The sequence below is a fragment of the Artemia sp. Qi Xiang Cuo genome, chromosome 20, assembly GCF_049724085.1.
Source record: "Artemia sp. Qi Xiang Cuo chromosome 20, ASM4972408v1, whole genome shotgun sequence".
In the NCBI taxonomy this organism is placed as follows: domain Eukaryota; kingdom Metazoa; phylum Arthropoda; class Branchiopoda; order Anostraca; family Artemiidae; genus Artemia; species Artemia sp. Qi Xiang Cuo.
Genome location: NC_142813.1, coordinates 34,790,024 through 34,813,547, shown reverse-complemented (window position 1 = coordinate 34,813,547; position 23,524 = coordinate 34,790,024). Strand labels below are relative to the sequence as shown.

The 23,524-nt window shown below is 37.3% G+C and overlaps 1 protein-coding gene across 3 annotated transcripts in view; it reads left to right on the top strand.

Moving 5' to 3' along the window:
- The window catches only part of LOC148940140 (uncharacterized), a 192,452-nt gene that overhangs the window by 152,707 nt on the left and 16,221 nt on the right, over window positions 1-23,524 (top strand). For all 3 annotated transcript variants that reach the window (XM_089105811.1, XM_089105812.1, XM_089105810.1), the window contains exons 7-9: window positions 5,036-5,299; window positions 11,016-11,129; window positions 13,845-14,060. In XM_089105811.1, coding sequence (XP_088961937.1) covers window positions 5,036-5,299; window positions 11,016-11,129; window positions 13,845-14,060 — 594 coding nt within the window. The remainder of the gene's footprint in view (window positions 1-5,035; window positions 5,300-11,015; window positions 11,130-13,844; window positions 14,061-23,524) is intronic.

Below are 23,524 nucleotides of genomic sequence, written 5' to 3'. Positions count from 1 at the left end.
AAAGGAAAGGATTGGGTTGGAATATGATCCCCAACCCCTGATATGATGCTCACATACACCCACACCTTCAGAAACAAATGTTTGCGCATTTTGAATTCCCCCTCAGTGGAAGTCAAATGTTGTATTTTATGTGAGCAAACTCTTTTATTTGATCGTATTTCACAGCTAAAAAAGTGTCTTACAAAAAACCTGAATGTAAAAAATTAATTATCTAAAAAAAAGACATTAAATGTTTACAATTGTTAGAGAACAATTGTGTTCCACTTAAATGATAATCTAGAAAAATAGACACATCTAGAATGTGTCGTAGTGACATATTTGCCTAGAGATGTAAACTTGTTCTGTATGAGTAAGTCAATTATAATGATTATGTGTATCTACTTATTTGTAGAGCCTTAACCAAAACTGCAATCCACTACTTTAATTCTAACTTTATCACCAATAAGAACCTGAATTACAGAAATAATTTTAAGTGTGAATAAAAAAGTGGCTATTGTGGAAAATTCATTAAAATGCTCATTACCGAAGTTCATTGTTTATGTAGATTATGTTACACCTCTTATGCTAAGTAAAGTTGTATTGTCGTGTGCAACTCATCGACTGCAACAATTGCTATTTACATTCTGGCTAACTTTAGATTGGTTAATTATAGATGGCAATCTAATTTCGGCTATATTGCAATTAAAATGACGCTAGTTATATTAAATATACAACCGTCTATATTTTCATTTTTTCATATTTATATTTCATTTCTGTTTTCAATCGTTATTATTTTCTATCTGTAGTATAGACAAGATTAGGTTTTATTATTTGTGGTTTCAAGGTTAATTTTTGCTGCAATGAATAAAAATGAGTTTGCGAATGAAAGTAAAGAGTGAATTCAATTCTTAATTAAAAGATTTTTAAGACATTCCCCTTCTTCTAAAATGTTACGAATCATCGTAAAATGCATATTTATCTGGTGCATTTCAGGGGCGAATCCAGGATTTTTTGGGGGGAAGGGGGCGCAAAATAGGTTGATCCGATAAACTTGCGTTAAGAGCAAGTTTATTTAACGCAAACTTGCGTAATTAAGTAAACTATACTACTTTAGACTACGTTAGGGGGGGACCCCCTCGCCCTCCCCCTGGATCCGCCACTGGTGCATTTATTGTTATTAAAATTTTGCTTTTATGGTTTTACTCTTATGGCTCATTAAACCATAGTTTTAGTTTCTACATTGGCTATCCTAAGCTGAATTTAAACTAAGCTTCACGGTTAGTTTATGGACTAAACAGTCACCTTGATTTTCCATTCTTTCGAAACGACAAATATGGCACTGCTTGGAAAACAATTAAACTATGTTTACTAATTCAACCATTTTTATTAGCTAATCACAGCATGCTATGTAACTCGTATCTTCTTTAACTGAAATATATTGATGCTTCATGTGATGTAACATGTTTATTAACAACCCTTAAACTGTAATTCTCACATATTCCATTATGGATAAATAACAGAGTGCGTTGTTGAACGTCGGCATGTAGCTTATGATTTCTTACCGTTTCTACTGCATTCGTATAATTAAGGTCGCTGCTTCTTGGAAATTAAGATCCCAGATCACCACTTAATGTGGTGACTTAAAAAATAGGATGCAGCTCCGTTCATCCTGTATACACGGCCCAGAAGGGTTTTTATTCTTTTGTTTGTTAGGTTCATTCTTCAACCGCCTCAGTAATCGAGTGAAGTGTAATAAAATGTCTTGGTATGTTGTCTATCCCACGTTGTTAGACATAATTAACAGAATTGAGAGAACCTGTTTTCAGTGTAATTTGACAGTGGCTCGCAAATTTGCATAGACTTAAATCAACATTTGTCGTGTGAAAGAAAATTCCGACAGTCCATTGAAACATGGCTGACAGAGATCGTAAAGGGTGACAATTGGGAAGAAATGATTCGGAGACTGACGAAATTAAAGGATGATTCTTGGCCATAAAACCATTACGTCAAGATTCTAGATAAGATTTAACAAAAAAAAGTACTTTGAGCTAAGTACCTTATATACCGGTTAATTTGTTGATACCCAAATGGAATTAATAACTTTTTGTTTTTTTCGATATATGATAGTTTTTAAAAATCAAAACGTTGTCAAAGTAATAAAAGGTTTGAACAACTTTAGTTTGACGTTACTAGTAAAATATGTGAAACGTTAGTATTGTTACTGTTGGTTATAGGCTGAACCCCCCCCCTCTCCCCAAAAATTACAACCCTCTGGAAAATTCCCTCCCACGGATAACTCCCCTCAGAAAGTTCCCCAAACGGATAATTCCCCTCAGAAAGTTCTCTACACGGATAATTCCCCCAAAAACTTTTCCCTGTGGACTGTTTCCCCCAGAATATTCCTCCAGAGGACAATCCCTCTGGGAAATCACTCCTCCTTACAGACAATTAACCCTGAAAAATAACCCCCCCCCCCGCCACATGTCAAATGGAGCAGCCAAACGGAAAGTATGAAAAATAAAAAGATTGAAGAAAAGAAGGGATTTCGTTATATTATACCTATATTCCAAAATATAGATAGTATATTTGGCGCTGAACATCCTAGAGTATTTCTTATTACATTTCTATTTCTTTTAATTGCTTAATTCGTGTTTTTTGGAGTTTAATTATTATATCAGGTTAAGATAAAGGTTGCAGAAAATAATTTGGAAATATGAAATTACTAAATTAGTGGCAACTATAGAAGGGTTGCCTTATGAGGAAAGTGGATAGAGTTGCAGGCTGGGCTAAGAACTACGACTTACTTATTCCCGTGGACTTGGTATGGTACCCATATCTACAGTATTCCAGAGTCCCTTCTTTTCTCCATTTTTTATTAGTCTTCCTTTCCCTTTTCTGCTCAATTTTACGTTAGAGGGGAATTTTTAAGGACAGGGGTAATTGTCTTCAAGGGAGGGAATTTTCCACGCGAGGAATTTTGCAGGGGAGGGTTTTCTGGAAGAGGGTGGGAATTTTCTGGCGCTAAACAGGAGGGCACCGTTATTTTTAGATTCAAAAGAGTGTATATTCAGATTTCTCAACGTTAAAATTAGGCAGCGTGGCGGAAAGCCGTATTATATACTACTGCTACAACTACTAACAATTCACTGCTGCACCAAGCCGACTGAGGCCAACATTACTGCACACACTCCTCCTCCATTCCAATCTATATAAAGCCTCCCTCTTTACACCCTTCCAAGAAGTTTCCATTTCCCTTAAATCTTTCCGTACGACATCCTCCCACCCTACTCGGGGACGACCTGCTTTTCGTTTGCCCCTATGCGGTTGGCCAATAGACTATCTTTGGCAGTCTATTATCCTTCATTCGCAGGACGTGTACTAGCCATATCAACCTTTGTTTCATTGTAGCCATAGGAAGTGAGATTGAAGTTGCTCCGTTCGCCGTGATTTTTCTTTTTTTTGGGGGGGGGGGGAGGGCACCATGGCTGGAGAATTGCCCATTTTGATCCAGTTTTTCACTATGATTCGACTTTTTTGCCTATATTTGAGTCGGGGGGGGGGAGGCTGTAATTAAATATCTCATGGACCACATCAACCCTACGAGCAGCTCTGGATTTAGACCACTAGCTAGTTTAACAAACTATTATCAAGAACTTTTAATATTCATTCTGAATAAAGACACGGTCCACAGTCTAAAAGTCCGTCATCCAAAGGTCATTATTTTTGTGGACTAACTCGATCAAGTAAGAACAAAAATGTTTTCCTTTTGTAAGATATAAAAGTAAAATTCCCTCTTGGTTTCCATGAATTTAATTTCTGAGTAAGGTAATAAATTAACAGGTATTATTTTAAGTGTAATGGTCTCACTTAAGCATAATATAGATAATAATGTTAGAATTTGATACTTTCCTCTTGCTGATAAAAACAATCGTACCTGCGCATAGGAAAAGTAGATGGGATCCACTTGTGTTATCTTAAGACCCCCCCCCCCAAAAAAAAAGAGGAGCAAATAATAATTTAAGAAAGTGCTGGTATTTGGTTCAAATAATGCACCGTTCTGAAGCATTAGAAACTTTAGACCTTGTAAAATAGGCAAATCTCCCAGGGGCCATGGACTATATACACCTATGATAATGGTTTTAGATTGTTACCAGCCCCTTTGTCACCAGGGTATAGAATTAATGGTATTGCAGCAATGTCTCGTTAGTGTAGTTTTATTTCTTTCTGGTTGTTTAGTTAGATTGGACTTGCTATAAATCTTTTTCTTTGTCAACAGCTATCTGCCAAGATAATGGATAGTTTCCGTTTCTCAAGGTTTTATGCTCTTTATGCTCTTTTTTATTTCCAATAAATATACTAAAGTTGAATTTTGAAGTTATTAGTGATCAGCAAGATTCATTACATATAAAACAAATTTTTTCAAGAAAAATACTTATTAGATAATAAGCCATTTCTCATGCCAATAGACCCACCATTTATCATCACTGTTAATGACGATTTGTGGTGGTGGTAGTGGTGATAGTTGTAGCAGTGCTGACGGAGGTTTTGGTAATGATAGTTGGCATAATCCTAATTTTAGTGATGACGTTGACGGTGATGATGGTGATGGCAGTTGTGGTGTGAGTAGTGTCTTAATTATCATGTGGAGTTCATTAGAGATTTGCTAGTGGGTTTTGATTACAGGGCTTCTAACTCAAGTACAAATATATTTTCTCTGTTTTATTTACCTTGTAATTCCCATGGTGTCACTGTCAAATCTCATGACGCTACTGACAACTTTTCATCTGTTAAATGAAACGTTAATCTCCTTTGATAAACAGTAATGTCCTTCCCTAGATTTATTGATGTAATACCAGTACGTAAAACAAACACGTGAGCAACATTTCTGACGTAAGTTTCTTTAATAGTTCTTTTTCAGCTCACCCTGGGTATTTGGTGGAAAACTCAATCCCCTTCTATCTCCCCTTAAAAGGCTCTTCCTTTTTCTGTTATTTCTTTGAATCGGCTGTGCCCTGCTGTTATATTCCTGTTTGTGTGAAGAAGTCACTAATTTTAGATTTGAACTATTGCGGCACACATGAGCCCTGCCAAAACGGCGGCACCTGTGAAAATCCAGCCCCAGATGAATATTTATGTAGATGTCATGAAGGTTTTTCTGGCGTCAATTGTGAGATAGTAGATCGGCCTTGCGCACCACAGCCTTGTAAACATGGAGGACTTTGTTTCGAAGAAGCACTTTCTGAGAATAAGACACAGCCCAATCCAGAAGATTTTCGCTGTGACTGTGCTGCTGGGTGGACTGGACCGACGTGTGAAATAAGTGAGTATTTAGTTTCATTTTTATCCCTAATGTGTGACTCCATTTTGCAGCTTTTATAAATCGACGAGGTTCTTCTACTTCTAAACGCAGCAGTCTTTTGAGATTTGTAAGAATTGTCAAACTTTTTTTTCTTTTAGATTTTAAACACAAAGGTATTTCTTTTCTTTAGTGTCATAAAATTGATTGAATGACATTTTGGATTCCAGAAACTAATCAGTGGAAAGACACTTGTAACGTTTCTGCATTTTATTGACTATAAAGCACAAGTGTGCTTATCAAGGGTCTATCTTGAACAGGATTCCTCGTTTTTCACATTTTCAGTGATGATAATGATGCACAGCTCTCTTCCACGTCTCTTGACCTCAGGACTATTCAAGTCTTTGCCAATGTTTAAAATGAATCCATATACAAAAAAGCTGTTAACTTGTGATATATAATTTCTAATAAATACTATTTGAGGGTCTTTTAAGAAGAAATACAATTCCAGCATGGTTTGCATCAACGGTTTTGTCAGTTTCTAGAAAATTTGCGATGCCATAAACTGAAAGGAAAATAAAAGTGCACATTTCTAAGGAAATGATGTTACTTAGACCCTGCATAGATCGGGTCCATTTGAATCATCGAGCAACCAAGGCCTTACTTCTTTGATGATAAGACTGATGCCAGGCTCAGCACAAGACCACGATCATAGCTCTAGGGAGTTTTTCAGGCTGTTTGTCTCTCAGTTCGCCTGGGAAGTAAAGAGAGTATTGCAAAAACCTCAATCTTCACCTCTCCTACTGGTGGAAACATTAACAAACCAATTTATATTTTAGGTGACGGAATAGAACAATTAAGAATTTCCTTTTTTTCATTTATGATTACGAAGTAAGACCTACTTGAAAAACAAAAAATTAATTAGTTCTGTGTTGCTTTTTTAAAATTAGTAAGGTGTTAGTAATTTCGGAGCTAAAAAAGGGTTAATTTTAACTTTATTAGGTTTTCTTCAATCAAGTTAGTTCAGTTTCTCTTGCCAAGCCCTTACTTAAACAGTAAGTTTCAATGACTCTATGCGAGGCCGTATTCAAGGGAGGGATTAGGAGATTTGAACCCCCCCCTCCAAATTCTTGTTCAGCTCCTAAAAACGTAATAAAATGAATAAAAACTATTTTTGATGCGTTTTAAAACAAATTTTTAACCCCCCACCCTGTCACAAAAAATACACCCCCCCCCCCCAAAAAAAAAAAATTCTGGATATGGCCCTGATTCTATGTCTAACTTTATTCTCTTTAAAACTACTGCTATTACTACAAACTTGCTGCATCTTTACGTCAGTTGAGGCTGAAAAAGTGGCGAACAGCCTTTTTCATCCCATCCTGTTCAAAATTCCTGTTTTGACCACCTCCCAAGAGGTCAACTAAGATTTAAGTCAAATCTCTTCAGCAAATGATCAGGTAATTTCTTAGCTCGTAAGGTGATGATAAACAAAATTAAACTATTGAGCATACCTACTGCTTGATGACGACCATAATGGATTTTGTTACTGAAATATTATTTATTGCTTATTCATTGCTATTGACGTAGCTTATCAACCTTAATAATTGCAGATAAGTAGCTCTGGAGCCTGACATTAATAATAACTTCCCGACTGGATGTAAAAACTATTGTTGATATAAATAATAAGCAGTGAGATGTTGTCTTGTCTCCATGTCGAATTGTGATTCATTTGCATGCCAAGGATTGTCCACTGCTTGCGACAGTCTGATCTAGATGAATCGTTGTCTATATCAGTGCCCGTTTCCTGTTTCACGATCATGTTTTCGGTTGCATTTAGGGTAGACGCCGAGAGAGAGAGAGAGAGAGATTTATTCTAAACAAACAAACAAACAATTTAACATAAGTTTAGCGGTCCCCCCAAGAAGTAAAAACTTGTCCAAGGGGGTGGCAAAAATACACTAACATAACAAAACAATAAAAAAAACGAAAAAAATAACCTATCTATATCACAGTCTCCAAACAGCACCACAAACCTTACACCTTAACATTTTCATTAAATTTACTATCATATTCATAATCATCACCCCCAGGAGCCATAAAAATTTACCAATATCATTATTAAATAAAAAAAAACACTAAAATTCATGCTTACTAAAAAGCATCCCTTTAATTACTATCTTAAACAAAGAAATATCACCTATATTTATTATATTTTGATCAAGATGGTTCCAACTTCTGATCCCCCTGTGAAGCAAAGAAAACATTGATCGAGCCGAAATAACTAGCGAAATATTAATCTCTACAGATGACCTAGTATCATAATCATGGACAGAAGATCTCAGGTTTGCCAAGCTATCAAAACACGGGAGGTTTATACCCCTTGAATCCTAAAAATGAATAGAAGTGTATACAACTCTCGTAATCCGAGAAATTATTCCAGTCAAAATGACATTTTTATAGACTTATATTATAATTATGGACGGATTTCAGTGCTGATCAGTGCTGATCAATCTTATGGCGCTTTGACATTATGCGGTTCAACCTTTCACAGTGACATAATTTAAGACTGTAAGTTACGTTGTGAAAATTTGCAGTGCGCATTTTGTCCGTACCGTTGGAAGTTCCAAGTAGAGTTGAGCTGTAACGTAACGTTACGTAAGTTTATGTTGCGCTATGAAGAAGTCAGCATAGTAGGAACAAAATAGAATTTCTGGATGAAAAAATTATAAATTTTAGAATACATTAACAAAACTTTTCCTAGAAGTCATTTATGCTTGTTCAGAGCTTGAATCTTCATCCTAATTTTTTAAATTTTGAATAGCTTGGTTATGGTGGTTGTGGTGATCTTTGACGGTAGTTACGATGGTTTTATGGGTTTTCACGTTAGCCTGTTGCGGAAAAACTTGTTTAAGTGTGAAACGTTATACTTAGTATAAGTAACGTAACCACGCAGGAAACATTATACTTAAAGTAACGTAACGTAACCACTTACCTTTGGTGTTTTTATACTATTCTGCTTATACAAAGATAAACACGACGGCAAACGTCAAATCGACACCCTGTGCGTCAGTAATGGCTCTACAAAAATAGAGAAAAAAATAGAGAAAATGATGGTTTGTTTTAAAGTAGTGAAAACCAAATGTAATTATTCGAAAATAATTACATCCAAATGTATATCCAATAATAATACATATCCAAATTTTTTATTCGAAAACCCTTATGCTGGTAATAGTTCCCATTTTAATAAGCAGTGCCATTTGTATATTGTATCTTATTGAGTGGGAAAAATATGACATTTATTTACTAAACAAGTCTGAAATATACATATATATATATATAACGAGTTTTAAATGTTCATCAAATTTTGAATTTTTTTTTTATCTGCTTTGAAAACGAAGGATGCGATTGGCGTTCGTGATGTTTATACTGGCAATTTAAAATTTTAAATTTAGGTGGAAAATAAATCCAAATGGAAAAATCCATGATTTCTGAAGATCAAAACAAAATAAGAGTTAGTCATCATCAAACTTATTCTGTTGCACGCTTAAACCCATAAAATTTTCAAATTGTTTGTTTAAAAACTTTTCTCCTGTGGAATATAGACACTAACATACAGGAATTGCATGTTGTTATGCAGTTATAATTTTGAGTCATAATACATACCGAGACAAATTTATTGGCCTGACCTAATGATCTTTCCTTTTCAAATGCATAATCTGGATCATCTGCATGATAATTAGACATTTGAACTTCGAACTAAACAAATTAATTTTTTAAAACGTTTACTCAGCTACTACTAAACTCTGTAGTTGAACAGAAAATAAGTGCTTCTTTTCATACACTGCTGAGAGATCCTCCAGGTGATTCAAAATTACCTAACCTATGCTCCCGTTCGCAACCCTTCGTGGAACAGTTTGAATCGACAAAGGTAAAACCGTAGATCGGCAAAGAAGCATTATTATTTTTTTTCAAAAATAGACTTTAATATTAAAGTTTATACAAAATCCTTTTCTAATACAAATTTTAAATTCTTCTTCTTTTCTTTCTCTTATCCAACAGATTTGGTCCATACTGAAATGTCCTGGATGTAACTCCTTTCCTCGTTTCCTCCTCTTTTTGTTTTCTTGATAATAGGTTGGTGATACTTTATGTAATGGATAGAATCAAACCGGGTCTAGTTCTTTTTTGCACTCCTGAAAATAAAATAAAAACAAGTCTCATTTCTTTCTTCTTTTTTCGCTCTAAGACTCCCTGCTTATTTGTAATCTAATTCATCACTATTTCACTATAAATTCCTTCACTTCACTACCTAACTATCTTACCTCTTATTCGGCAACCCATAGCCTTCTACCTTTCTAATTCCTCACACATAATTTTTTCACTCCTATTACATTTTATTTACTTTTTTCCTAAAAATAATTTTTTTTAACAATTTCCCTATTCATACTATTCTCCATCCATTAATTTACCAAAAAGCATTATCAATTGCAGGTATATCTATTGAAATTCTTTTCTCCTTTCATAATAAGGGGGAGGATAGGTTTGGATTATTTAAATCCAGCCAGAACATATCGAATGCAGGGTCTTCAGAAAACTTTCTGGATTGTAAACTGCTATTGCACGTAAGCTCTTTGCAGCACCTCCTTTCTCTTTGCAGCTCTTTAGCCTACGCACAGTTGCAGCACCCCAAAACTTTCTAAAAAATTTCCCGATTCAGATTTAATTTTTAATGTTTGTTGTGTTTTTGTAATAAATAAACATCCAAAGGATAAAGGAGAATATCTCCCAGAGCCATTGCTGGCGCTTAGGGAGTCGAATTGACTTTTCAGTTGCTGGGTGTTTTTACAGGACAAGTAGCAAGCCTATTCCATGGTGCAGCGGGCATCGACCCCTCTGTTTCGTGTTTCCGAATAGAGCATCATTCCACTGAGCTACCACAGGTAGATATCCAAAGTCAAAATGTTTAGTTTTGTATTAATGGTTGAGATGCTTCAAGTTAGTCGTAAGAAGAGCGTTCTGATGATTAAGAAAACCGAAGGAAAGATGTGTAGCCTACTAAGCAATCCTATAACTGGAAGGATAAATTTACTTCAAAATCATATGAGGCTATAAACAAAACGATCCCCCTTCTGATTCCTTAGGCCTTCAGCCCTCGCTGCGGGCAGTCGCTAAACTTGGGCTTGCAAGGCAATTCTATTTTACGAATATAATAAAACAAAATCGTAGAAGCATAGTAAGATTAGGTTCTCTGAAAAAAGGACATTGCAAACGTTATTGATAAATGCTTTCTATAAATCCATGAAAAAAATTAGAAAAACATAATACTGGTCCAGATTTTAAAAAAGTGCGTAATTTGCTTGTCTTTTTACTCACCATAACGAATAGCTTTTTACAGTTGACGAAGTAAATTCGGCAGAATTAAAACTGAGACCCAGATGAAAACATACTAAATAAACTTATAAATATTAATATTTATGAAAAATAATAATAAAAAACACTCACGTGTATATTTTATTTCCTTTTTTGTTAGAGAGCTTTTCTGAAGAGGGGATGGGTCAAAACCAAAAAAAAAGTGATTTTAGGTCACCATTTTCAAGTTTCTGAGGGGAGGGGCTTCGGATTTACCTCGATGGAGAGCCATATTTGCCTCTATTTATCTATTCCCTTCCTTCTGCGCTAAGGTATCTCTATAAACAGCGTCAAATTCAGTTTTTACCCTGACTTTGAACTCATCTTCCAGATGTTGACGAATGCTCATCAAATCCATGCCTCAATGGCGGCACATGTCAAGACCTTCATCTTGGTTTTGAATGTTTTTGTCGAGAGGGCTGGACTGGACCTTTGTGCCAAGATGGTAAGTTTTTCAAGAGACAATCCTTCCTAATTACAATAAAAAAAAAAAAAATCTGAAAAATGCAAATTTTGGTGTGAAACCTTTGTGTCCCTTCCCCCTTAACCTTGTTCATTTTTACTCATAATAGGGGTACTCAACAAAATATGCCCAATATTCCTTGAATTTGATTAAGATAGAAGAGTATATAAAAAGAACTTTCATTTAGTTTCGCTGGAATTGATTAAATAGTAAAGTTCGTTCAAATTTGTAGTATTTCATTGGCTAGTGTTGACAGCAGGGTCGAGGTGCCAAAATTCGAATGGCTGTGCTTTTTAAATAGAGTATTTTTCTTATAAATTAGAAAAAGGTTCGAAAATCGATACAACAAATACAGTAATTCACTTATCTTTACATAAACTCTAAGATTACGTTAGGAAGCCTAAGAAGGTGAACAACTAATGGAAAAAGTTCCACCAGTATCGGACCATCTATTATTAGAGATGATCTGCCTAAGTCGAAAGTGTTTAAGTCTTAAACAAGGGGAGCCTCAATGGCCGGTCTCGTACGCTTACTTCGATATTTAAATATAACGTTCTGTATCGAAAGCTAAATCCCTAAGATCAGCAAAACCCTAAAATCTGGTAGAAATGGAGATGGTTCTGAAAATAACTTTTATTTGTCTTTCGAAAGGTGAGTGGAACAGCGAAATGGATTAGCAATGTATCTTTTCATCTTTTCTAACTGCTCTTGCTCGAGATCTAGCGTAGAGAAGAATGTGATTCTTCGCCTCCCGTTCGAACGGTCCTGTGCAAGCGGGATTGCTTATTAACAGTGTATAGTTGGTACAAACTATACGAGGTTTTAATGCTTCCCGGTGAATCTTTGAACCGTAAATCTAATGTTCTAGCCTTCAGAGTTAATGATACCGCTATCCATTCTGCATTTTTTTTCTGTACCGGACATTGAAAGTTGCCCAGGAAACTCATTAGATCTAGTCATTGGAATTTCATTCAGCCACCACTGCACCCAGCATATCCTCTTTATTAGTCATTTTAACTGGAGCTCTTCGTGACAATATACGTTCTCCTAAACTTCTTGGCCGCATTCTCCTTGGCCAGCTTAAATTGAAACGTGTGTAGAAATATATTTGCTCATATTCTTTCTTACTCTGTTATTTCCTCTGCGTTATAGAGACGTCACAAAACAAATTAAAAGGGAAAATTCAGCGCAGGTCCAAGTTCTTGTTCTTTTTCTGTTAGAACAGTCTTATTTTAAGACCCCAGTTACCTCTTTAATCCAGATAGGGCGGTGCCGTAGCCTACTATCCTGCCTTAAATGATACTAACTGCAAAAAGGTACTACAACCTCTCTTTCTTGAGCAAGTTTTTAAGTTATGCTGTAACAAAAATGGCAATATAAAACCAACAACTATTCACATGTTCCTGCTTTTATTTGTAATTCTTCAAAAACTGTTACGAAACAAGGTGGTCTCCAAGAATGTACATAAGCTGTTGGGTGTGCCGTAATATTACCGACGTATAGGAGACAAGAACAGTATAATATCAAGCAAACGCACAAAATTATTATTGTTGTTATTTGTAACACATGATATTAAATTTTAGATTTTTCTCAAATATATGCATCATGCAGATATCCATCAGATTGCATTATGCATTGTGCATCACATATGCACACAGTGAAATAAAAAAGAAAAGAAAAGATAACATGACCATTGCAAAATGCACAGTGTTAAGCATGTAAAGACCAGTGGCACCAATCCGTAAAAGTGTGAGGGGGGAGACGTTTCAAATTCTAAGGGGGGCAGTTCTACTCTTCTTGTTCAATTTTTCAGTAAAATACAAAAAAAATGCATTTTTAGAGAAAATACCCAAAAGAGGTATTTTTCAAAATCAAACCTGGGGGGATCTAGGGGGAAGATATCCCCTATCTTCCTCCCTCCCTAATTGCCATAAATGGTAGGGACGTGAAGGATTTTGGTTTGAGATGGTCCTAACAGAGTTACAAAAGGTCTTGTAAAGGTCAAGAGTTTCAAAATAAAGATTTTACAGAAGAGCGAACAACTACAAAAACAAGAACTTATTATGGGCGATTGAGAATGCCCAATTTTTTTTTTGTATTTTTCTACAGGCAAAAAGAGGCAACAACACATTTGGAATCGGAAATCCTTCAAGTACCTTCAAAACCATATGAGGTGGCCTATTACAGAACAGTGTGCACCCTCGCGTAGGTTTTGGTTAATGGCGTATGCAACTCAATCGGGTAAAAAAAAATACATATAACACTTTCTTAGCTAAAAATTCGAACGTGACAACAAAAAAGGGAAAAGCAGAAACACGAAATTAAGTTGTGCTTTCTTTGTGGTAATGATAACAAAAAGAAAAAAAAGAACTTTCGGGTGTGTTGATGAGAGTGAAGAAAACGTGTCTTTGTGAAGTTGTTAGTTTTGCTCTATTACCTTAGGGTCAAAATAAAAAATGAAAAAAATATAAATGAAAAATTTCGATGAAAAATTTATGAGTGAGTCACAGTTGCTTTAGAAAGAAAGCATTTATTTTTCAATTTTATAAATTATTTCCGTCATTTTAGAAGTGTGTTACTTGCTTTTAGATAACATGGGTATTCTAAAAAAATGTTCGAACAAGTTATTTTGTATTTCTTGTCCCGTTTGTAGTAATTTCTCAAGATACACTCTCATATTTATGCATATTTTCTTAGATGTGAACGAATGTGATACGTTGGAAAAGCCTTGTATTAACGCCTATAACTGTACAAACTTACTTGGAGGTTACGAGTGTAACTGTCTCAAAGGATGGGGAGGCTTCAAGTGTCAGCTGAACCTAGACGACTGCAGAGATCAGCCATGTAGTAACGGTGCCACTTGTGTCGATCTCGTTGCTGACTATCACTGCGTCTGCTTACCTGGTTACACAGGTACGTTTTCAATTACAGTCTCCACTTTTGTCATTATTACTATCTGTTACCCATTATTTTTTCATCTGCTGGAACTGTGTAATGCACACTCCTAGGCTTCTATTTTAGCTTCCTTTTTATTTTAGACTCTTGTGCATTTGTCTGTTTAGTGGTAAAAACATTAAGATCTTGGTTTCCAAATCACTCAAGATCGAACATCCCTTGGGGAGCAGCATAGCCTCCCCCCAAGCTATATGCATAACCTTGCTGATTTTATGGGTTGGCATTGTTTTTAAGCTGATTGCTAATCAATAGTTGTACCAAAATTCAAAACAAAGACGACTTTATGCAAGATCATCAAACTTATGTATATAACCTAAAGCTATCTCTGGTCCTATTTTTTGGAGGGGGAGGGAGGGGGTGGCGGCTGCGACAAAATTACAACAACACTAACTATTATACGAGAAAGGAGCCTGAAATTGAGAATCGAATAATATGTTTTTTTTTCTATCAGATTTTTATCTTGTAAGCAAAATTAAACAGAAATTACCTATCTTATAACCTACCCTTATTATGTAGGCTACTATATACTGCTAATATTTTGAATTAACTTGCGCGTACAGGCTTAAATAACACCTCTGGAACCATTTTGTCTATTCAATCAGGCGCTTTCTCCTGTATTCCATCTTCTGCTACCATTTGTCTATGCTTGCTCATCCAAAGTATTCCAAGTAAATGGCTAAACCTATAGCCAAAATTAATATAATACAGTTCGTGGTAATCAACCGTAGGTAAGCAGTGAATAGACCCAATAGTAACCGAAACTCTAAAAAAGGAATTTTTATAACAATAAAAAAAATGAATCATAATGGTGATTACAGATATATAAAATTCACCTCATCAAAAGCTACGAGTCTGCAAAAATTTGCCTGATCTTAGGAAAGGGAGGAGAAGCCCCTAAGAAATCAATTGATCTTAATGAAAATCGCACAATCAGGTACAGAGTGTCAGACAATCATGTCACAGAGGTTTCAAGTTTCTATCTACAAAAATGTCAAAATTTGTATTTTTTGTTCTGAGAAAGATCACGGATGCGTGTTGATTTTTTTCCCCAGTGGTGATTGTATTGAACCAATGGTCCAAGGAGATCGGAAGAGGGCTCATTCAAATGGAAACTAAAAGCTCTAGTGCCATTTTTACATGTCCAAAAATATTGGAAATTAGCCCCCTCCCACGTCCCTTTTCTACCCAAAGATATCCGATCAAAATCCTGATAACCATTTTTTTAAGCATAGTTGAAAAGTCCAGTAACTATGTCTCTGGGGATGACATAACCCCTGAAGCCCCTGAGAAAAGGGCCGCAAATTATGCGATTTGCCCATTGCTTACATATTTGCTATTGGGTAACATACTGAAAAGTTTTGGGGGACGATTCTCTGAGGGGGAAGATTTTCCGTGGGGAGAATTTTTCCAGGTTAGGAAAGTTTCCGGGGAAAACTTTCAAGGCGAAATTTGACATGGGAGGGGGGGGGGAGGATTTCCTGGTACGATTTGAAAAACGGCCAGAAATTAAATACAAAAAAACTACTTTTTCAATTGAAAGTAAGGATCAACCTTTAAACTTAAAACGAACAAAAATTATTGAGTATATGAGGGAGCTGTCCCTTCCTCGTCCCTCGCTCTTTGTGCTAAATTTTGCCTTTTTGTCCTAATTCTTTAAGACCGACTCCAGAAAACCAAGGTCCGTTGGATTTTTAATAAGAAGTGTTTTGTAAAAATTTACGACTCTAGCATAAAGAGAGACGAATGAGGAAGGGACAGCCCCCTCACATACGGAATAGCTTCTATTCGTTTTAAGTTTTAATGTCTCTTGTCTCTTTCAATTGAAAAAAACTTTTTTTGTATATCTATAATAAACAGCATTATATCTATCTGAAAGCCAAACAGCATTAAATAATAAAAAACTGGCAGAGAACATTAGGAAGTAGAATATTTATTTAGCCCTCCGGGAAACGAAAATCTCTAAGACTGGTGGCTCGAATTTATGACTTATGGCCCAGTTTCTAAAAGGGGTGGTTCCAGCACCATTTTTCATTAGTCCAAAATAATTAGAAAGATGTTTTATGCAAATTACACTGGTGGACCACGCTCGTCACCCTGGCTTTGGGATTTGTCTTTTTGAAGAAAAAAAATTTTATTGAACGACCTGTGAATTAGATTTTATTCAGAAAATTGTAATGCATTTGCCAAAATTGCAAGTAAGAAGTCAAGGAAATTTATATGTCTTTAGTGGAATTTATTTTTGATCAGGATTTCTAATAAAAAAAAGGTATATAATTATATAGCAAGTTTTAGCATGTGTTAAATTCAACTAAGTTAGAAAATCTGAAAGCAAACCCTGTCTTTAGGAGAATTTTTTCGATCAGGACTCTTAATAAAAACACGGTATCTAATTATGTTGTAAATTTTAGCATATTAAATTCAATTAAGTCGGAAAATCCCATATTTCTTTCATCAAAGATTCTGTGGTTTCATCATAGTTAGTTATGGCCTTCCCCCTCTGAAATATTCTACTTCGTCTGACATAAGCCCTAGTGCATTGTCCTGGCAAAACAGCCAAATAGCAAAGGATTTCAGAGCTGGTTTTGAGATTGATGCTGACTTAGTGTTTGAATAAATAATTTTAATAATCATATCCTCTGATATATATCCCACCGAATATCTTTTGGGGGTCAGAAAAGACGAAGTCCCAAAGCCTGCTAATAAGAAAATTTGATTATTGATCCCTTGTATACATGTTCACTGGGTTTTACAATAATAATAAAAGTGAAAGTCTTTATGATACCAAGTCACGTATTTGTTTTTTATTTCTATCCTTTTCTTTATTTATGAATCAATATCTAAACTTTTTCAGGGATTTTCTATTAATTAGTTGATTTTGAAGTAAATGTTTTATAAGTGTTTGTATCATTGTCTATGATTTCTGAATGTATTATTATTCAGGCAAGCATCTCAATGTAGTGCTTTTTACACTATCAATATTTTTTACTAGACATGCATAAAGATTTGAGCTAGTCCAATTGCTTTTTTGATTCAATAATTTCGACAAGTAAGGTTCTAAGAGCTTGAAAACATGTTTAAACATTATCATTTGTAAAATCTTACTTTTTTTCAAAAACTGAATTTTGCAGTATAGATTTATATCGAGTTGTGTTCAAATCGGATCTGTCAATCTCTTTAATAAAAATGGATGTTTTGAAACAGAAACCAAAAAATGCCGAATGTAAACTGATGTTTTAGTCGTATATTGTTATACAGTGAATGTTTTTGCTGTATGAAATGAAACAACTTCTGGGTATAACTATGTGCAAACCCCAGGAAAATATTGGCGAAGGAGGGATATTGCTCAAAACCTCTAACAGATTTTCGAAAAAAGTATGTTATTTTGTAAACTCTAGATCCTTCAGCCGTTGATAACGTCCCTACCTACCACTTTCTCTGAAGTTTTCAGGAATGGTATTAGTAACCCTGCTAAAAACTATAACATAAGCGGACAGACTACAAGAACAAATCCATAGCTGATGAGCCAGATATTTCTTCTCGAGCAGGGGGTGGGGGTATATTCCGATGTGAATCACCTCTAAAGTATTCACATTTTCCAGAGATCCAATACTAAAAACGTTCAGTGTGCGCGCAACTCAACCTTGTTCAACTCGACACTTTTAACTCAACCGTTTTTTAACTCAGCTTCCGTTGAGATCGACCCCGTTCAATTCCACCCCTGTTCAACTAAACCCCCTTCAGTTCAGTCCCAATCAACTCAACCTCATGTAACTCCACCCCACGCAGCACAACTTCCATTTGAATAAACCCCACTCAATTCAACCCCATGCAACTTAATCTCGTTTAACTTAAACCCCCTTTAACTCAACCCACATTGAATTCAACCCATTCGACTCAACCCCAGTCTGTGCATGTAACTGATTGCAAGTTAGGTTGGATTGAAGGGGGACTGAGTTCCATGGGGATTGAGTTATATGGGGTTGAATTAAATGAGGGTTTAGTTAAATGGGGTTGAATAAAATGAGGATTGAATTACACGGGGCTTGAATGGGCCTGTGGTGCATTGGGGTTGCATAACATGAGTGTTGAGTTGCATGGGGGTTGATTTAAAGGGGGGCTGAATTACAAGGGGGCTTAGCTTCACCATGGCAGAGTTGAATGGGGCTGAGTTAAATGGGGTTAAGTTGAATGGGGTTTAGTTGCATGGTAACCAAAACATGCATTCTTTGTCACTAGTCTCGTAAAAGTTTTCTGGCCTTGTTAGTATGGTTACTTACGTTAAGTTTGTTACTTGTAATAAAAATATTAACAACTTATCATAAACTTAGGTTTTCAGTACTAAAAGCAAGACGGGGCACAGCTAGATGTACAGTTGATAAACTGGGACCCCGTTTTTTTGTCATAACTGACAAACGTGACTGTGTTGTGGACCAAGTAATTAATAGTTGTATTTACTCTAATTAATTGTTAGGTCTGCATGCAGACCGCCTCTGAAGATTAGGACCCTCCAAGTCTTGATTTTGTACGGTTTTTTCGATAATTCCTTATATTATTCCCGGCAATTCATCGGTTTTTTTGTGTTTTTTTTTTTTGGGGGGGGGGGGGATTCGCCCTCTACTTATTTAACTCTTGCAAGTGTCCCGTGCAACAATAGAGACAATAACAGGATTTAAAATCAGGGCATTGTTAATGATAGTTAAGTCACATTACACACCAGGGTTTGGGCATTGTAAAATAAGGTGAATTAAAATAGTTTGGGCGCAAATCAAATCCTGTGTTCAGGAATGGATTTATTATTTCTATACAAGACCAAGGGAATATCCGGGGTGGTACACAAACTTTAAGAAACGCATCAAAAACGTATTTATATGTATTTTGGATACATTTTTTCAAGTCGGACAAATATGCGGGGGGGGGGGGAGGGTCAAACTTGTTGACTCCACCGGGATACGGTCTTGTGTATGGCCATTCCACCACAGAGAAATTGTGAGTTTTCCCCCTCCCTGCCCCCCTTATGGGCGCCCATGGTTATAGGTTATAGATTATAATTCATAGGTTATGCATGATAAATAGTATAGGTTAGAACATGATTTAGGTTATAAGTTGGTTATAGATTGTAAGTTAAAGGTTATACATACCATTTATGTAGAAGTGTATTACCATAGTGTATTTACCATTTGGTAGCTTTAAGGGGCCTTCCCCAGGCCACTCAGCGTGTCCCCAGGTGGTGATAGGGGAACGCACTACAGATATGTAGGGTACCTTCATAGGAGGCACGGACCAAGGGGGGACCTTTTCCCTGGGGGTCCATAATGGAAACTGGGGCACCCTCGCCCGGGGCCATAAATACAGGCGGAGGAGGAAGAAGGCCCCTCAAATGTAAATTCAATAGGGCCTACCGGTGTGTCCACACGTCCTATAAGTTACAAACCTTCTCCCAGTAATGGGTTAAATTGCATGGTGATGCAGAACACCATCGCGGGAGGATCCACTATAAAAGGACAACTGCGACAGGAATTAAGATCCAGACCTATGAACAACGTCCTCTGCAAAGGGCTACCTCGACCCTTTCGGTATACCTGCAAGACTGGGGACCTTGCGGTCAACTCTATTCCCACTTGAGGAGTGGCGCCCCTCGAGGAAATTATAGCCTAGTAAACGACACACCATTCGCACATGATTCTAATTAATGGATAATTCTTCTCGGCTTAGTCTGTTTTGACGGGCGTTTTCGGGCTGAAAAACCTCTTCCTTCCTAATTTATCTACTATAGGCTGCCTCCCCGTAGTAGCATAATATTTGTAGGCATGGATATATAATGAGTCGGGGGTAGTAGGACTGAGATTGTCTGTGCAGGATTTCGACTCTTAGAGCATCGTTGATAGAAGAGCATCGCCAAATGCTGAAAACCATGGTGTGACCAAGATGGGCCCAGGATTGCACAAAGTGGTCCGGTTCTAAGCCGGCTCAAGCACTTCGGTGTAGACTTGAGAAGATATGTGATCCTTGTCCTGCACTGGTATCCGGAATCATTGCTTTTCCTGAGGTCAAAATAATTTCATTGATTTAAAAAACATGAAAATTGGAACTTAGAATGTTACAACGTTAAAAAATGACAATCGTATTGACATTTTGACTGACGAATTCAGACGATTCGAAGTGAACGTATTAGGAGTTTCAGAAACTCATATCCCAGGGATAGGAAGCATGAAATTAGGTGATATAGAATTTGTTTACTAAGGCAGGAAGGATGGGGTACATAGACAGGGAATAGGGCTCATGATACATAAGGAAGCTGCTAAGTCTTGTTTAAGCTGGGAGGTATTTATGATAGAATACTGATTGCTCATTTTATGACTCAAAAGTTTAGGGTATCAGTTATAGTAGTATATGCCCCTGTAGAACCGACTGACGGAGATACTAGTGACTCAGATAAATATTACTTACAGTTACTGGAGCAAATAGACTGGGTCCCAGGTAGAAATATGATGTTTTTACTAGAAAATTTTAACACTTGGGTCGGTAGAAATAGGGATAGATGGTATCCTAGCCTAGGTAAATTTTGTGTAGGAAAAGAAAACAGTAATGGATACAGACTTTTGCAATGCTGTAGGTATAACAATCTAGTTATAAGCAATACAGTGTTTGGTCATAAAATGGCTCTTAAGTTAACACGATATTCACGTGATGGTAAGACAGCAAACCTCATTGATTATGTTATAGTAAACCGAAGACTGGCAGGATCAATACAAGATACTAGGGTATATAGGAGTGCTGCTATTGATGTTAAAAGTAAAGATCACCATCTAGTCAATGGAGGATCCAGGGGGAGGCCGAGGGGGGTGCGCGCCCCCTCCCTAACGTCGTCTAAAGTAGTGTACTTTATTTAATTAATGCAATTTTGCGTTAATTAAACTTGCTCCTAACGCAAGTTTATAGGATCAACCTCTTTTGCCCCCCCTAAAAAAATCCTGGATCCGCCCCTGCATCTAGTAGTGTCTAGGGTTGATTTAAAGCTGAAATTTCATAAGGGTAACTACCTTCCGGGAAGTTATGATGTTGGTAGACTCCAGGATGAGAATTTGAGAGAAACTTTCCAGGAACAATTGAATACTGAACTTCAGAGTTTAAAATTTGACAATGTGGAAGATGGTTGGAATAATTTTAGAAAAATAATTTGTGATGTTGCTGAAGATGCCTTAGGGAAGAAAGCTAGGACTGCAGCTAAGAATATTATTGCAAAAGCTTTATATTTAATAGAAAGAAGGGACTTGTACAAGAATTATCTGATTGATAGATCATATGAAAAAAAAGGAATGTAAAAAAGGGGAGAAAGCATTAAAATATAAACTAAGGAGGTGTGAAGGTGAAGGCCTTGGATAAAATCGCCGAGGATTTGGAAGATGCAGCTACTTGTACTTGTGGCGGGAATCAGGCGTTTCCACCTCGCCCGGCATCGATGATCTTGGGGACCTTCTTGGACCATGTTGAGCGATCTTCTGCCAGCTGCTCTGCAAAAGCGAGCCACTGAGTTGACCATCTGTGTCCGAACTTTCTGAACCGCCCGATAGGTTCAAGGTCTGATTTGGCCAGGTTCCACCAGTTATTCCTCTGCCCTCCTTGGCATCTCTTCCAGGAGCTAATAGGCTTGACTAGATGTATTTGGCGAGGCAACTATTCTGGCGGCTTCCGTAATACATGGCCCAATCATTTCAAACGGCGTTCTTTAATAGTGAGCGCAACATCTCTCTGAATATTGCACATTCGACGTAGATCTGCGCTGGAGATACGGTCACGCAGCTGTATTCTGAGAATTCTTCGCAGACAGGTATGCTCAAACTCCTTCAATGTATTCTCATGCTGTAGTTTTACCGACCATGTTTCGCATCCGTAAAGGAGAACGGTGCGGACTAGTGCCATGTAGATTCAAACTTTCGTTCTGACACTGACTTCGCGGCGATTCCATAAGGGTTTCCGAAGGAAGGGAAAGACTGTCTGTGCTTTCTGTATTCTCTGTTGGATATCAGCGTCGGAAGATCCGTCAATACATATTTGGGAGCCTAAGCATGTAAAACAGTCGACTGTTTCCAGCTGAACGTGATTGACAGTTAGTTTGAATGGTCCTGTGTCGTGGTTATTAGCCATTAATTTTGTTTTTTGTGCTGACTTTCAAGCCGATCAGGTCTGCCCAGGCAACAACGTTGTCAAGCATGTTTTGAGCTTCTACGGGGTCTGACAGGAGGCCAACATCATCCGCATAATCGAGGTCAGTCAGTGAAAGATTCTGTCCGATCTGAACTCCTGGATAGGACGACAGTGCATTTTCAAGCACCCAATCGACGCAATAAATGAACAGAGTCGGAGAGAGGACACACCCTTGTTTTACTCCGAACTCAACCAGGAATTCGTCAGTTTCTAGACTCGAACTCGGCTCACTGACGCGTCATAGTATGCATTCATCAGTTCAACAAACTTCAGCGGCATTCCGTCATTCTCTAGGATCTTCCAAAGTTTCTGGCGAGTGACAGAGTCGAAGGCGGCAATGAAGTCCAGGAACATCAAGATCAGGGGTAGATTGTACCTTTCAAACTGCTGGATAATGAGGCGAAAACGAAGATATTATCAGTACAGCCTCTACCTGGCCGAAAGCTGGCTTGATTTCCTTGGGTTCTGTCCTCCCTTACCACTTTGAAGCGGTTCAAGAGTAAGATCATGAATACTTTGACGACAATGTCGATACGACTTATTCTATGGTGATTTCTCCAGTTGGTTTTATCTCTTTTTTTATAGAAAGGGAGACTGACTAATGTCTCCCAATCTTTTAGGAAAAAATTCGACTTCAAAACTTCTCCGAGAACGCCCTGGACCTGTTCAGCAGTGACCATAGGGCATTGTTTGTACACTTCCGGGGGAGGCCGTCTTCACCTGGGGCTTTGTGGTTCTTCAGGGTCTTGATCGCTTTTAGTATTTCAGCTCTGGTCGGTGTATCCAGCTCGACGTCGCAGGGTTCTTTAGAAACGGCAGGTGGGAAAGCATCAGAAGCGGATGATGAGGATGGGTTTAGGAGGATCTGAAAGTGATCCTTCCATCTTGCTAAGCGCTCCTTCTGACAACTGATGATTTTTCCTGATCTGTCTTTGACTATTTCTGAGACAGCAGCTTTCTTACCAACGGACTCTTTCAGGATCTGGTAAAGCTTGCGGGTATCATGTGAGCGTGCTGCTTTCTCTAACGACACGGTAGCATCTTCCCACATTTGGCGGCTGTCCAGACGAACAGAGCGTTTTACCTGTCTCGCAGCTCTTTTGTTTCTTCTTTAGGGCCGCTCATCTTTTGTCTTTGCTCATCGACTATTGACAGGGTCGTAGCGATAATCCAGTGCTGTCGTTTGATTTTTGCTCGGCCTAGAATCTCATCAGCAG